We start from the raw sequence: 16,297 nt of genomic DNA, 5'->3' as shown, positions 1-16,297 counted from the left end.
GCAGCTGCCATACAGAAGTGTTCAGTGTGGTTTGATGTAATATGCCAGAGCAATTTAATCCTGTTGTGGAAGGATTTGCTCTTCTATGGGGCAGGAAGCCAAACCCTCAGGATATCCCTTTGTTATAAAACTAACAACTGAGGCAGATACACATTTTGATTTCCAGAGTATTATTTAACACTACTAAAACGGTACCCAAACTTCTCTGAGGAAGAAATACAAAATAAAGGATTTTGTCTCATTTGTCTTGGACAACTTTGAAGATATACTTTATTAATTCCCTAGGGGAAATTGTTCTTTTCACTCTTTTTTATACACACACAGGCTGAAATACACACTTCATGCACTTGTGGACATGCAACAGGGGGAGAGATGGTGGAGTGATGGGGCTGCCACGTTAACAGCGCCCCGGGTTAGGTCGCCTTGCTCAAGGGCACCTCGGCAGTGCACAGGAGGTGAAACTGGCACCTCTCCAGCTACCAGTCCACACTCCATATTTTGTGGTCTGTGGGACTTGAACCGGTTCCCAAGCCAAGTCCCTACACATTGAGCTTCTGCCGCCCCTTTGCCTTTTTGCCAGCTTTGAGCGCTGTTGTTCTAACTGAGAGTCTGCTTCCACATTGTTACATGCTTGCCTCGCCTCTGCAGACCATGCCACCAGGGGGTGGATCATGGAACTATTGTTGCCTATTATTTGCCTCAGATGTTTGTTTTCAGAAACATATTTTAGTCCATCATTCCAAGAGTAAAATTCCTCAGGACACCTTAATATTCAAAATTTGTAACGTTTTACATTGGTTTATAGTATCATTAGATCACATGTATTACTTGTCTTGAATGCAGTTTTGAAATGACATGATAACTGACAGGTTGTTGATGTTCACTTTCTATTTTAATTCTTTGTAGACAGAACACAAAATGTCTGTTGAGGAGGTTTGCCGGAAATACAACACTGATATTGTCCAGGTGAGTTCTCAGATCAGTTCCACCATCACGGTTGTTTTTGTCCAGATTTAACACAGTGCTGACGATTCAACAGTTATTCAATTTACGCCGATATCCCCGTCAGGAGTCAGGACACCTCTTTGAAAATCTGTTTAGACTTTGTAGAGTTTATTTTAGTGTGTCCCATTTACAACACTGTCTTTCTTTTCCCCTCTCTCCTTCCTTTCTTACTTTCTTTGTTACTTCTTCACTGTCTCTGCTCATCCATCTCTCCTTTAATCCATCTTCCTTTTTGTCCTCTGCCCCTCTTAGGGTTTGACCAATGCCAAGGCAGCAGAGTACCTGGCCAGGGACGGCCCCAACGCACTGACTCCACCCCCCACCACCCCAGAGTGGGTCAAGTTCTGTCGCCAGCTGTTTGGTGGCTTCTCCATCCTGCTGTGGATCGGTGCCATCCTCTGCTTTCTTGCCTATGCCATCCAGGCTGCCACAGAGGACGAGCCCGCTGGGGATAACGTAAGTGGAGAGTTCTAGGGATGGATGGATGATGATAAAATTAATTCTCAGTCCGCCACTGTTTGTGCAGTACCTGAGAGGAGCCACATGTCAAAAACCACTGGAGGGGGTTAGCACATAGAGAACGATGAGTTGCCACTAGTGTGTTTGTGTGCGTGCTCTATGGCTGCCAGCACATCACTCAAAAAGCGATTTTCTGAGTCACTACTCCTTGGGGATGTGTCTGTGTTAGTGATAAAGGATGTGTCAGCTGTTTGTCCGAATCATGCCAGCCAAACCATCTTTAGTGTGACAGACACCATCCTCTTAACATCCATTTTGGGCCTGCCACAGGGGGCATTTGACTCCTGGCGTTGGTAATGGCAGGGTAAGAGAAGGGCATTCATGGGTCAGCACTGTTTCAAGCTGGGTCAGAGCGCAGCGTAGAGCCGGGGACTGACTAAACGGTGATGACACACACAGTATGAAAGGACAAAATACTTGGTTCAGACCACAGGGGAAGACTCAGGGTCGGAAACAACAACAGCAACGAATCAGCATGTGTGACCAGACTGTATCACACACTCACAATATAAATTCACACACACAGTTACAGTTATGTCAGGTGATATAGGACATAGATGGGAGTGCTGTATGGGATGATTTAAAAGATTTAGACCTTGTAATAGTGATCCAATAAAAAGGCAATGGATACACTAGAATAGTCCTAAAACCACAAATGAGTAGATGGCCTCCAGAGGACCAAATCAAAGTACATGCTGCTGTCAGCTACAGGATTAAACAATATAATGAAAGGCTTGATAACTATCTGTGTTATTTCTAGAATTTAAACTTTACAAAAGCCTTAAATTCCTTAATTAGCCTCTCTACCTCTCAGACTCCTCTACAGTCCAGTGTTGGAGGTCAAGTTAGTCTCTGTATGTATCTCTCTCTATTGTTCTCTTCCTTTGTGATATATTTTTAGATAAAGGTGAAGTCAATCAATTCATTACTGCATTAAATATGAAAGTGTCATCTTTCTTCCTTCCTTCTCTTTATAGTTGTATCTGGGGATCGTGCTGTCAGCTGTCGTCATCATCACTGGCTGCTTCTCATACTTCCAGGAAGCAAAGAGCTCCAAGATCATGGAATCCTTTAAGAACATGGTTCCTCAGGTAATGGACACTCAATATTTCAACCAGGACATTGTGATATGTTTTTTTTTCCTTTATTTTTTTTATTGGTTTTACAGTAAAAGTTTTGCACAAGTTTGACTGGCAAGAGAAGATAGTGGAAGTAAGACCAAAGAGATACCAAAAAAGCGTCTTTGTAGGAACACCTTGCCAATTCATTAGTATTCATTATAATAAAGAAAATTATTTTTTGGGAAAAGGAAAACATTGTGTTAAGATTCTCATAGCCATCAACTTAAGAAATACAATTACAAATAAATCAGTTTATTGTAACATGTTGAGTTTTAAAGGTGGATAATTTTATCAACCCATAAAAGGCCATGTATTGCTGTTAAATTATTTTAGAAAGGCATATATCACTATATTCAGGAGATGACAGCAAATAATTTCTTCTAAATAAGACCTGTAGTAATGCTTGTTGTTGATTGTAGATTAAAGGACCAGTGTGTAGGAGTTAGTAGTTTGATTCTATTTTTATAAAGCTGCATGCCACAGTATCATGCTGTCACAGCTTTCACACAATTAATTTTTTCTTGATCTGTGATGTTCCTTTCAATTGTTTTAGTTTTTAAACTGATGTGCTGTTTCACCTTTATTCTGACCTATCTCTAAATACTTTACTTACAGAGATTTTGTGTTATTTATGGCATTACACATCTCTCTCTCTCTCTCTCTCTCTCTCTCTCTCTCTCTCTCTCTCTCTCTCTCTCTCTGTGTTCCCAGCAAGCCCTGGTGATCCGTGAGGGAGAGAAGATGCAGATCAATGCTGAGCAGGTGGTGGCAGGAGACCTGGTGGAGGTGAAAGGAGGAGACAGGATCCCCGCTGACCTCCGCATTATTTCCTCCCACGGCTGCAAGGTGAGCTACAGGCACAGATACACTCCTGTATTCATGTGACCCAAAGGAAGAAACCAGCAGCTACTGTAAAGTTGCCCTTGAGTAAGGCGTCTGTTGAGTGTTACGTTTTCAGGTGCTACACAAAGCACTTGGATTTGTTACAAGTAAACACACTACCTTTCAGCTTATTCCCTTTCAGCGGCCAACTGTGAAAATGTGGTTGCGTTGTGTTTTAAACTGAAACATCTCAGCAACATCACAATATAAATATGAAATTCACACTAAAACAGCTTTGTTAGCTGGACAAAAACTGATCATTTGTTTATCTTCATCCTGAATTCACACAGATTTTCAGTGTTCCTGCAGGCCCACATATGAACCTCAAATCACTCTCTGAATGTTTGCTGGGAAGTTACATTTTTATGAAATGTAATGTCTGTATTAAAACACAAAAGACCTGTGCACAGCAACACAAACCGTAATCAGAGGCACAGCAAGCATGAACAAAGAAAATTAAAACAGAGCAAACACATACAATCTGTCTCTATCTGGAATTCACCTTATCATGAACACACTCAACCAGTTACTCGCTACCTTATCTTCCTCTTTGTCTCTCTACCCCTCTCTCACACACATACCAAATGTCCAGGTGGACAACTCATCCCTGACTGGTGAATCAGAGCCCCAGACCAGGTCACCAGACTGTACCCATGACAACCCCCTGGAAACCCGCAACATTGCCTTCTTCTCCACTAACTGTGTGGAGGGTAAGATCACCATAACCTCCATCCAATATTAGTAATCATAATTACCATCGTATTCATCGCCTGTACAAGTAATAACACTGTCCGTCTTGCATAGACTTTTCTATATGTGTGTGTGTATTTATTCATATAGCTGCATGCGTGTGTTTGTATTGCTCTGGCTCAGTGCTCAGGTAGTTGTGCAAACAAAGACGCTACACATTAGCTTTCGCTGTAGGTCACGGTCGAAGTGTTTGGTTTGATGAAGGAGTGATCAGTGATTACTGGTCATCAGGGGAGCTCAGAGACTGGAAGTGTGACCCCCTCTAACTTCATCCCTGTTCCTTTCCTGTTCAGTTCCTCATATTATTGGCAGGTCCTGCAACTCACAACGTGGTCGTCTTAATGATAGAATAGGAAAATTATAATACATGGCACCCTCTGGTGGACATTCGTCATCATTTTGTCCAGTCTATCCAGACATTCATCTAAACTCACAGTCTGCATATTTTCTTTTTGAGGTATCAGTCAGTCAAAGTTTTTTTCACATTTAATCATATAGACATCATAGAGATCATATATGTAATAGTAGTGAAATGTAATCTCGCCAGTTCCTTCAGTTTGTGCGTTTAAATAAGATAGGATATACCGGCCTGGTGTACCTTCTTTCCAATTACAGCAGGAAAGAAAAAGGTTGTTATCCGGGTTGTTGGGATCCTTAATGATTCCCCCCTAACCTTATCCTTGCAGTGGCTGGTGTAAATATCCTTTAGGTAGAGTACCTGTTATTTTATGTTCAGCTGAACAAACCACTCTTTGCAGGGCCGTGCGGTCCTCTTCAATGTCTGTTTCTTTTTTTCTCTATTTGGATTTCCTTTTTTCTTTCCTAGAACAGATAAAGTATTAGATTATTTCGCAAAACCCGCTCTGTCCTCTTTTTCTCCAGGAACAGCACGTGGCATCGTTGTATGTACTGGTGATCGTACAGTGATGGGCCGCATCGCCACTCTTACCTCAGGTCTGGAGACTGGCAAGGTACAATAATCATTATTATTCATTGTATCATTTATAAGCCATATAATGGAGGATGCTTCCTAAAATAGTTATTCAGCTGCTCATAAATATATTCATTCTTAATGTAAAAACAACAACTTACCTAAGAAGTTTCCTGTGTTTAGTAAGTGTTCTGGATCAGATGAAGTAATTTCATGTACCTTGGCATAAAATATAGTTTCTTAGTTTTAGTATAACTCCTAGCAGTCTAGTGAAAACAGTCAATCATCTTCTTCAATCAATCCAAACATCTTCCTCTACTCCTCAGACGCCTATTGCTAAGGAGATCGAGCACTTCATCCACATCATTACAGGCGTGGCTGTCTTTCTCGGCGTGAGCTTCTTCGTCCTGTCAATCATCCTGGGTTATACCTGGCTGGAGGCCGTCATCTTCCTCATCGGTATCATTGTCGCCAATGTGCCAGAGGGACTGCTGGCCACAGTCACTGTGAGTAGACAGAGAAATTAGAAACTGTGTGTGTGTGTGTGTGTGTGTGTGTGTGTGTGTGTGTGTGTGTGTGTGTGATCATTAGTTGTGTTTTTAGTCTTTGAGAGGGACTGAAGGAATGTGAGTAATTCAACTGTTTACAAAGTTGTTGTATGATTCCTTCACTTCGAGCTGTTTTTATTGTGTGTTTCTCTTTACGGTCTATGTGTGTTTTGTCTCTCCTCAGTGTTTTGCGTAGACTTGGGTCAAACAGTATTTTCATATAAGAAGCTAAAAACAAATCCCAGAAAATGTACATTCTTTTGGACTCACAATGATTCCTCACCAAAACAGGAACAGCTTTTAAATGTTTTTTATTTTTTGACAAATACTATTTGAGGCCCCCTTTTCTATCCAAACAGAACCTAACTCACAAACATCGCTTTTAAAAGTTAGACAATGATGGTTTGTTTATTTTAGCCCACAAATAAGCCACACTCTATTGTAGATTTTGTTATTAAGATAATAACCTACTGAATATAATACAGGTAGTCCTAACGGTAAATCGATGAGAATCCTCAAGCCGTTTGTAGTTTCACCCATGTCTGATTGTGTTCTCAGTGTTTTAGCTGTTGTTGTCATGTGTCTGCTGTTTGATTTTGTCCTTGCTTCTTGTATCTCTGTTTGTGTGTTGTGATGTTGCAGTATGTCCGTGTGCATCTCTGTGTGTATCTTGTATTTCTGTGTGTCCTATCGGTATCTGTTTTTGTGGTGAAGGTGGTGTTTTGTCTCCGTTTATATTTTCTCCTTCCATCTCTTTCTTCTCTCTCTCCCAAGGCAGCCCCATATTTGTTTGTGTGTCTCTATCTTTTCTCTCCATCATCCTCTCTCTCTCTCTCTCTTTCTCTCTTTTCCAGGCCAGTTCGGTGCTATCTGCAATGACAACAACTAGCTAATGTAAATGATACTAGACTAATGACTGAATTCGGCCTCTTCTGCTTGGCCTTGGCTAGTTCTGTTTGGCCCATGGGTCTTGCCGTATTTGGCATGATGACATAATGCACCGCTGCTCTGCTTCACTGCTTCACTCATTTGTGCCACATATTCTTTCTGCATCGCTGTTTGGGCTGTTCTTTTATTTTTGTAAATAGGTTTTGATTTTAGTGCATTGTGCTGTAGAGTGACATTTTAGTGAGTAAGATTAACATCTCCAGGTGTCAGGGCTTTTTGGTTATGGGCGTAGTTGAGTATTTCAGGTACAGTATGACACTGTTGTATCTGCTCATTGGCAGAAGTTAGTTCAACACCTGGAGATGTTCACCTGTGCTGTTAGTTTACCAGATGGCTACTAATTCTTTCTCCTCTGGTTTGTTTGTTTCTTTTTGTCTTATTCTATCGTCAACATCTCCTTTCCTCCTGTCTTTCTTTCTCTCCTTGCCATTGTGTTCTTTCTCTGCCATTCGTTTCCCTCTTTGCTTTCCTCCCTCTCGTCTCTCCTCTCTCAGGTGTGTCTCACACTGACTGCTAAGCGAATGGCTCGTAAGAACTGCCTGGTAAAGAACTTGGAGGCTGTGGAAACGCTGGGCTCCACCTCCACCATCTGCTCCGACAAGACTGGCACCCTGACCCAGAACAGGATGACCGTGGCCCACATGTGGTTCGACAACCAGATCCACGAGGCTGACACCACCGAGGACCAGTCTGGTGAGTTTCCCCTCTCTCTCTCCTGATTTCACACAGTGTGCATTAAAACAGTGTCTCTCTGTAAAATATTAAGAATGTGATGACCTTAGTTTTTCTATGGCAGCATTACTTACTAGCATCCAAAATGAACATCTGTAAAATTCCTAGTACTCATAAACTGTATGTTTGGTTGAAATCAAGTTATTTAAGTTCGAGTTTTTATCAAGTAATCACTCAGAGAGATTGCTCCCTGTTGCTGAGGTTGCCTTTGCTAAACATAGCACACTCTGAGCGTGCAGTGTTTTTTTTCACTGGCTGCCGGTTTCACCATTTTAAACAAGATAATGAATGGATCTACATTCTGTTGCAGTTCATGTTAAGTTACATGAATTGTTCATTTTAAACCATAGACTAGAAAAGAATTTTTTTCAGGCTGAGATATAATTTTACTCCTTGTCTGCAACTTCTGAAAGAAAAAAGAAAAATTTGGTTTCCTGGGTGTGGCTGCCCCCTTTTGGTGACTGGGATAAGTTGAGACACCTGGCAGTACATTTTCATTTGTCCTTTTTATCATTCTCTAGGCTCCTCCTTTGACAAAAGCTCCGCAACATGGGTGTCATTGGCCCGCGTCGCTGCTCTGTGCAACCGTGCTGTGTTCAAGGCTGGCCAGGAATCTTTGCCTATCCTTAAGCGTGATGTGGCTGGCGACGCCTCTGAGTCAGCCCTGCTGAAGTGTATTGAGCTGTCCTGTGGCTCCGTCAAGGCCATGAGGGACAAGAACAAGAAGGTGGCCGAGATCCCCTTCAACTCCACCAACAAGTACCAGGTCTGCCCCCTTTGCTTACTCACGTAACTAAGAAATAATGCATACCATCTACAGATATTCGTAGTAAATAGGCTACATAGATCTTAAATGGTTCCAATAATAACACTAAAATATGTTCCCATCAGCTCTCAATTCACGAAGGTGAAGATGAAAGTGACAACCGCTACCTGTTGGTGATGAAGGGAGCCCCAGAGAGGATCCTCGACCGCTGCACCAGCATCATGTTGCAGGGCAAGGAGCAGCCCATGGATGATGAGTTGAAAGAGGCTTTCCAGAATGCCTATCTGGAACTGGGAGGCCTCGGAGAGAGAGTACTGGGTAAGGACGATAGAAGATAGTAAAATAGTGGTAATTTAACAAAAGTTCATGATTTGGAATTAGAGCTTAGCAATAACGGTATATTCTGTATCTTATTGAAAAGTATCTTCCTTTCTTCTATTTACAATTAATTTGTTCCTCCAGGTTTCTGCCATCTGTTCCTGCCAGAGGACAAGTATCCCAAAGGTTTTGCCTTCGACACAGATGACGTCAACTTCCAGACAGACAACCTTTGCTTTGTAGGCCTCATGTCCATGATTGACCCTCCCCGTGCTGCCGTGCCTGACGCCGTGGGCAAGTGCCGCTCTGCTGGCATCAAGGTAGGCACCTTTCACAGCTTGCATTTAAATGACTGAATGAATGGCTGTGGATGACTATCACACACACTTTTAGAGAAATTTCATAGACTGTTTTTGGCATAGTATGAGTTGAATTATTTTTGTTCAACTCATACTCATCATTATTATCCTTTCATTCTTCATCTCATCCTCTTCCTCCTATCCTGTTGTTTTTTTCTTCTCTTACTTTCCTTCCCTTTCATCTCCTACCTCTTCATCTCCTTCCTCCTCCTTTATTTCAGGTTATTATGGTTACCGGTGACCACCCGATCACAGCCAAGGCCATTGCTAAGGGTGTGGGCATCATCTCTGAGGGCAACGAGACAGTGGAAGACATTGCTGCACGCCTCAACATCCCTGTCAGCCAGGTCAACCCCAGGTAAGACAGAAAATGCATTGCCACAGCACCGCAGGACAGAAGTGGGATGTAGGCTTTTGCAATTTTTAGCAGCTTTTATTTGACAGTAGCTTCTATTACTTGGTATACAGAAGTGTATAAGAGTGTTTTGCTTTATCTGTGTTGTGTAGGGATGCCAAGGCCTGTGTGATCCATGGTACAGATCTGAAAGACCTCGATCAGGATCAGATGGACGATATTTTGAGGAACCACACAGAGATTGTCTTCGCCAGAACTTCCCCACAGCAGAAACTTATCATTGTAGAAGGCTGCCAGAGACAGGTACATTTACTGTAACACAGTTGTTAAATTTAAATATGCAAACAAGCATGTAATGGAAAAAAAGTGCATTTTTAGCATTGAATAGGGAATAAAAACCCCTAAATTGTGTATCATCCTTTTCTGTCAGGGTGCCATCGTGGCTGTGACAGGTGACGGTGTGAACGACTCTCCTGCCCTGAAGAAGGCTGACATCGGTGTTGCCATGGGAATCTCTGGCTCAGACGTGTCCAAACAAGCTGCAGACATGATCCTGCTGGACGACAACTTTGCCTCCATCGTCACTGGTGTAGAGGAAGGTGAGGGATAAACAAAAGACGTGAAGCTGGGAGGATGTGAAGAATGTTTTTTAGCACCGTGCCTAAGAGTAAACCTAAGATTTCCAGATGAAAATCATGTAGGTTGCAATATACTTTCCATTCCAATTTCAATACATATGACATAAGCAGGTCATTTTTTTTCATAAAGAGAAATACATATTAAAATATTGTCAGCAAGACAAATTTTGTACTTCTGTGTTAATAAGTTAGTAACATTGTGTTCTATATTTAAAAGCTAGTAGTGTTAGCTTAGCAGCCTGTATTTATTTATACACCACCTTCATCCCTACAGGACGTCTGATCTTTGACAACTTAAAGAAGTCCATTGCATACACTCTGACCAGCAACATCCCAGAGATCACCCCCTTCCTGTTCTTCATCTTGGTCAACATCCCACTGCCTCTGGGCACCATCACCATCCTCTGCATCGACCTGGGAACTGACATGGTAAGGGAAGCAAACATACCGACAAAACCAGGTAACGACACAGTGAGACGCCAGACGCACTCACATACTCACGGCTTTAATGTGTTTAGGCCCAGTCACGCGCTAAAAAGGCCAATGCGTGAACCCACTTTTCCAATCACAGGTGGCCCCACACATTCAGCTCTTTTACATGCTTGCATGCTTAAACCTTAATCACTCACGCATGCACAGTGAAGCAGTAAAGCTCAGCTGTACACAAACACGTGAAATGTATACATTCATGTCACACAGTTTCCTAGGTGGCAGATATTTGCAGTAATGCCTGGTAATTATCATCAGGGTAGCACACACAGGTGTTCAGTCAGGTAATAATGGTCAAGTTTGTGCTATTCTCTACATTCTATATGCTACTATTCAAGTTTATGCCTGAAATGATGTACACAGAAAGGACACTAGGTGGCGGTGTAGGACCAGCACTGTTTTATATGCTTGGAAAGTGTTGCATGTTAGAATAAATAAATAAATGATTTCACTGAAGTCACAAATCAGCATTATAACAACATCTCTCTCTGTTTCTCTCTCCTCTGTCAGGTACCAGCCATCTCTCTCGCCTATGAAGCAGCAGAGAGTGACATCATGAAGCGCCAGCCCAGAAACCCACTGAGGGACAAACTGGTCAATGAGAGACTCATCAGCATCGCCTATGGACAGATTGGTAGGTGCCATGTTTATATTGTTCAACATACTATACAGACTGTAAACAGTGTAAAAGGTGCTGTGTGTAGCATTTTATAACCCTTAAATCATCAGCACTTTAATTAAAAAAACTTAAATGCAACAACTCTTTTTGCTTTTTGGCCAGTTCCCATTGATGGCCAGTCAATCCAAACAACCCTTTTTTTCTATAGTATATCATCACATCATGATATTCTATAGGATTTTACTTTGTCAGATAAACCTAATCTATGAGTGACTAAACTCTGTGTCTGCAGGTATGATCCAAGCTCTTGGCGGGTTCTTTGCCTATTTTGTCATCATGGCTGAAAATGGTTTTCTGCCATCTGAGCTTGTTGGCATCCGACTCAACTGGGACGATCGCTCCACCAATGACCTGGAGGACAGCTACGGGCAGCAATGGGTATGAGTGACCTGACCCAGTATCAGTGTTCCCCTTTTTCCGTTATGTTCACTTGTGTGGAGGGGTTATGTTTGAGGGACCTGATACAATATCATGATATTCCCCTCTTGTGTGTTGTGATATTATTCAAAGTTATTTGTGAAAAAATATTTCCTTTACAATTAATTTAATAGCAGTGATCTTTAAATGATAAAAAACAACATTGACTTAAATGAAGAGAAACAGCTCCAGCCGACATCTATGTAAATAGTTAACAGTGACAGAAGCCCCGACATAACACGTCTGTTTCCCTGAACCTCTCTCTCTGTACAGACCTACGAGCAGCGTAAGATTGTGGAGTTCACTTGCCACACAGCCTTCTTCGTCAGTATTGTGGTGGTGCAGTGGGCAGATGTCATCATCTGCAAGACCAGACGTAACTCTGTGTTCCAGCAGGGCATGAAGTAAGTCAGAACATTGTATGAGGATGTGTTTGTCTGAATAATGCTCCACAAAATAAACATTATTGTACACACAACCTATGATGTAGCTAATGATGGCAATGAAATCTCTCTCTTCTAAAGGTTTATACATTGTTGTGTTGGTACTTTTATTTAAGTCAATCTGAATATGTCCATCCATCGCTGTACAGTCTTTTCTCTGAAGTACAGTGTCAGTTACAAAAACAGGTGTAAGCATTAAACTTGTCTGTGAAAGAAGAAAAGCGGAGGAAAAAAGGGGGGCTGTGGTGGCGACGAGGCATTGCTTCGGTTCGGTTGTTGCAGTTTTCCACAGCTGCCACTAGATATCGTTCTATTCTGCAGGAAATGAAGCCATTTTATGATCTAAAAGTAGATGTAGATGGAAACTGCTGCCGTCCTCTGTTGATAGAAGAGCAGAACAGAGGCGAGATAACATCTCATCTTTTCTTCTCTCCATCATGTGTGCTGTAATTAACCACCTTTTTCTGCATTTATCTTCTCACAGGAATAAGATTTTGATCTTTGGCCTGTTTGAGGAAACAGCTCTGGCTGCTTTCCTGTCCTACTGCCCAGGAATGGATGTGGCACTACGGATGTACCCACTCAAGTAAGTCTCTGTGAGCTTAACAAGCCAACAGCAGATCACAGTCTTTACTGGTCAGTAACAAACAAAATATTGTTTCCATTTGAGACAGGTAATGAGTATTCAATGAGTACTGTGTTCTTCATACTGTCTCTCAGTTCTAACCTAACCACTGCTCTTACTCTCCATCATTCCCTCTGTTCTCTCTCAGGCCCAGTTGGTGGTTCTGTGCATTCCCGTACAGTTTCCTCATCTTTGTTTACGATGAGATCCGAAAACTCATCCTTCGCCGAAACCCCGGAGGTAAGACAACACACACATACAGTACACTCACACATACTGTATACATGTACTGTAGCTTCAGTACCAACTTTTTAGCCCCCGCCATTTTTAAAGGCAGGTAAAAGCTTCCAAATTCACAGGTAGGGTATTTACTGACAAATTTTATGTTGTAGAACAAAACCAGGAAATCTCTCAGACTTGTGTTAACCACAGAACTTATTTCAGGCGTCTAACCTAAAACCTGTTGACTCTGAGATGGAACCAGAGGTGCAAAAGTGCAAACTCATGTCCGGGCTTTAGGACTCAGTCCCACCCCACCCTTTTGAAAAACATTAAATGAGTCATACATTTCACAGATCATCATTTATATATTTAGTACCACTGCATCAGGTTTTTAGGACATTGTGCATGAAAATACCAGCTTAAGACTTTACAGTTTTAAATAGTATTTTTGCTCACTAAATAAAATGTTTGATAGGTAACTCTTCTCTCTTTCTCTTTTTTGTGTTTTCCCTCTTCTTCTCTCCTCTGCGTCTCTACAGGCTGGGTGGAAAAAGAGACCTACTACTAAATTATCAGAGCATCATTTACTTCGCACCCCGCCTTCCCCTGAACTCATTCCTCCTTCTCTATCTCCCCCCTCTGTCTTCCTTCCCTTCATCCATCCCTCCACTCCTGTCACCATATCCAAACTGTACAAGAAAACTATGTTTACTTCTCCTCCGTCCTCCTCCTCCTCCTCTCCACCCTCCCATCCTCATATCCTAAAGAAACAAAAAAAAACAATCAAACGCCAAGTACAGAGGAGGAGAGGATGGGGTGGTTTTGTAAATCTCCCCCTCTCCTCTCTGTCCCTCTGTCCCCTTTTTTTCTATACAGCACTAGTCTGCCAGTAACACTGTTGTGCCGAAGCTCACTACTGCACTGTCAGCTGCAGCCACTCTTCGTGTGTACTCGAACTACACAGCTGCGTGGACGACAATAAAGAACAGAATTACAAGAATTAAAGACAAAAACCTGACTGTTCCACTGCGATCACTCTTGCCAAGCAGAACGACAACATGGCAGCTCCCGTCTAGACTCCCAACTGGCGATTTGAGCACGTGGGTGGCGTCAGTTTTTTTTGTTTTGTTTGTTGTTGTTTTGTTTTTCCTGTCAGAGAACAGCCACCCAGATCCAGCTCTCTAATCACTGCCATTTCCTACCATTCGCCTACTACGACTTTACTTCTTCCCTCCTTTTCTCTCTTTCTCTTTCTACTTATTCACTGCCAATCTTCTACTGCCGTTCTCTGTCCCTCCCCGTCCTCCTCCTCTTCCTCCTCCTCCTTTTCGTCCTCCCCATCAATAAAGAATCAATCTCACCATAAAACGTAAGCACTCACTCACACACCCCTCAAAAGAGTGGGAAAAAATGGTTCCCTTTCTACTCCTTCCCTCCCTCCCTCCTCCCCCCCCTTCCTCCCTCCCCATGTGTTATTTTCTGCTTGTGTTGTTGTTGTTTTCTACTAGACGACTGTCTGTTTTTTTAAAACAAAATTGTTCGTAAAGTTTTACGTTTTCTGTTGTTTTTTTTTAAAGTTTGGAGTGGGTCTGAGAGCTGCTTGTTTTCATTCGGACATGACAAAGCACACCGTCTCTTCCTCCTCTTCCTCTCCTCTTCTTCCTCTCCTCCTCTCCTCTCTCACACTCCTCCTTTACCCCAAACCTCCTGACTGCCTCCCACCCCCTCGTCCTCACACTGCCTGTCTATCTGTCCCTGTTTGTCTGTCTGTTTGTGAACACCGTGCAAAAACCCTCCGTCCTTGTAAACCTCCAACCACTTTCACTACCTGCCTCCTCTTATTCGCCCGGCCCACAACCTCCCCCCTCAACCCCACCCAACCTCACCCCTGTTAAAAAAAAATACAATCTTTCTGTGTCCTCGGAAAAAGAGATTTCTCTCCAATTTCATTATTTAAATCAGTGGAAATACCTAATAAGGCACTGTACCTTAACATGCAAAACAGCAGCAGAAAAAGAAAATGAAATAAAAGTAGAAGGATCTCTTTTTTCAGCTTGGTCTCGAGTTTGTTTTTGTGTGGAGTTTTGTCAGAAAATGGAAATAAATGCTGTGACCAACTCTTATTTATGTCAGTACTGTTTTCTACCTAAAGAGTTTCACCATGTCAGAGGAAATTCTACAAATGACATGTCTGCACATAGGCCATGAAGTTAGGAGACATCATTTAGTTGACATTTTGTGGCTCGAGGTACTTGAAGACGTATGAAGCAAGACTGAAGAACCAGATGCTACATTTTGGTCTATGATGGACGATTGATTTTATTAACACATCACCCTCAGATGAGGACTTCAACAACTCCTAACAGGTATCAGATTTATATTAACATGATACATATATATATATAATATTAACATGAGCACTGTAGTCATCGACAGTCTCACCACAAGGTCCGTTTTAGAGCCTGTGTCACATGATCTTCCTCAGCAGATGGAAGCTGTGCAGTTGTCATTAAAATATAATGGATGTTTCAATGTCCCTGTCTCCCAGCACTTTAAACTTGTAATATAGATATTTGGCCACTTGGAGGCAGTGGAAGTAAGTTGGGATCACTGCATTGACAGCACAGTTTAAGTTGATATAGTGAAGTAGTTGGCAAACAGTTGCTTATCTACACATTCATTAGTTGCAGAGCAACATTATCATTCATTTGGAGTCCTGTTTGTGTCCAGCTGATGAATGTAAGTCCAATATTCACTCTCAATTAGCTGTTTCTGGTTGTGGGACAGCAAAACAATGAGCTGAAATTCACTGTAAAGCTCTGTAACGCTAAAGGGAGTCACAGATTCAGGTGATAATTCATCTCTACGAGCTGCCCCTTCACATTGTTTTCACATTGTCATTTGTTATTATAAAAATATCAATTATAGCAGCTTTAAGGAGTTCCTGTAAAAGTTTGAGATAAAAAATTCATTCTTGACTAAAATATCAATTTGACGTCCTCTAATGAAGACCATGTCTGACGACTGAAAGCTCCAGAACTGCTGCTAAATGGTTTGTTTATTCTGCTCAAGATCAAGAATAAACTTTCAATAACAACCTTTTAAACTAACCCGGATCAGAAAAAAAGGAAACTCCATGACAGCTGGGCCACTCCTGCTGAAGAAGAACATGCAATATGATCAAAAGCACCAGGAAAACGTACTACATGGATCCTTCTGCTGAAATTGTTTCCAAAAGTTGAGAATGCGCTTTTGATCAACAATATTAGCATTGTAGGTTGTTAAAGTGCTAGTTGGCTTCCTCTGTTGCCAGCTCATTATGAACTCTGCTTTATCATGGTTTGTTCACTGCTTCGTTTATTTACACTATCAACTGTAGGTCAGGGCTAATGTTTTTGCTTTTCTCCTTTTTATGATATAAAGTAACTCCCTATTGTTTTTCTTTGTTGGTATGAGAACGCTGCCTCTCACACACACTTGTGCCTGTGATGTCTCAAGAGGAATTAAAGCCTACAGCCGCCGGGGGAAAATATGTTTTTACTTGAACAGA

General features: G+C 41.9%; 1 protein-coding gene across 2 annotated transcripts in view; it reads left to right on the top strand.

The window, feature by feature from the left end:
* atp1a3a (ATPase Na+/K+ transporting subunit alpha 3a) overlaps window positions 1-14,870 on the top strand; it is a 29,652-nt gene extending 14,782 nt beyond the window's left edge. For both annotated transcript variants that reach the window (XM_051390303.1, XM_051390302.1), the window contains exons 4-24: window positions 907-966; window positions 1,258-1,461; window positions 2,502-2,615; window positions 3,357-3,491; window positions 4,120-4,237; window positions 5,160-5,248; window positions 5,535-5,714; window positions 7,199-7,397; window positions 7,958-8,202; window positions 8,328-8,520; window positions 8,665-8,840; window positions 9,101-9,237; window positions 9,387-9,537; window positions 9,665-9,833; window positions 10,147-10,301; window positions 10,872-10,995; window positions 11,273-11,418; window positions 11,731-11,861; window positions 12,385-12,486; window positions 12,674-12,765; window positions 13,287-14,870. In XM_051390303.1, the coding sequence (XP_051246263.1) occupies window positions 907-966; window positions 1,258-1,461; window positions 2,502-2,615; window positions 3,357-3,491; window positions 4,120-4,237; window positions 5,160-5,248; window positions 5,535-5,714; window positions 7,199-7,397; window positions 7,958-8,202; window positions 8,328-8,520; window positions 8,665-8,840; window positions 9,101-9,237; window positions 9,387-9,537; window positions 9,665-9,833; window positions 10,147-10,301; window positions 10,872-10,995; window positions 11,273-11,418; window positions 11,731-11,861; window positions 12,385-12,486; window positions 12,674-12,765; window positions 13,287-13,315 (2,949 nt within the window). In that variant the 3' untranslated portion in view covers window positions 13,316-14,870. The remainder of the gene's footprint in view (window positions 1-906; window positions 967-1,257; window positions 1,462-2,501; window positions 2,616-3,356; window positions 3,492-4,119; window positions 4,238-5,159; window positions 5,249-5,534; window positions 5,715-7,198; window positions 7,398-7,957; window positions 8,203-8,327; window positions 8,521-8,664; window positions 8,841-9,100; window positions 9,238-9,386; window positions 9,538-9,664; window positions 9,834-10,146; window positions 10,302-10,871; window positions 10,996-11,272; window positions 11,419-11,730; window positions 11,862-12,384; window positions 12,487-12,673; window positions 12,766-13,286) is intronic.
* Window positions 14,871-16,297: the final 1,427 nt, after the last annotated feature.

The sequence above is a fragment of the Dicentrarchus labrax genome, unplaced genomic scaffold, assembly GCF_905237075.1.
Source record: "Dicentrarchus labrax unplaced genomic scaffold, dlabrax2021, whole genome shotgun sequence".
NCBI classification, from domain to species: domain Eukaryota; kingdom Metazoa; phylum Chordata; class Actinopteri; family Moronidae; genus Dicentrarchus; species Dicentrarchus labrax.
Note: the sequence above shows the minus strand (reverse complement) of the source record. Positions and strands in the feature narration are given on the sequence as shown.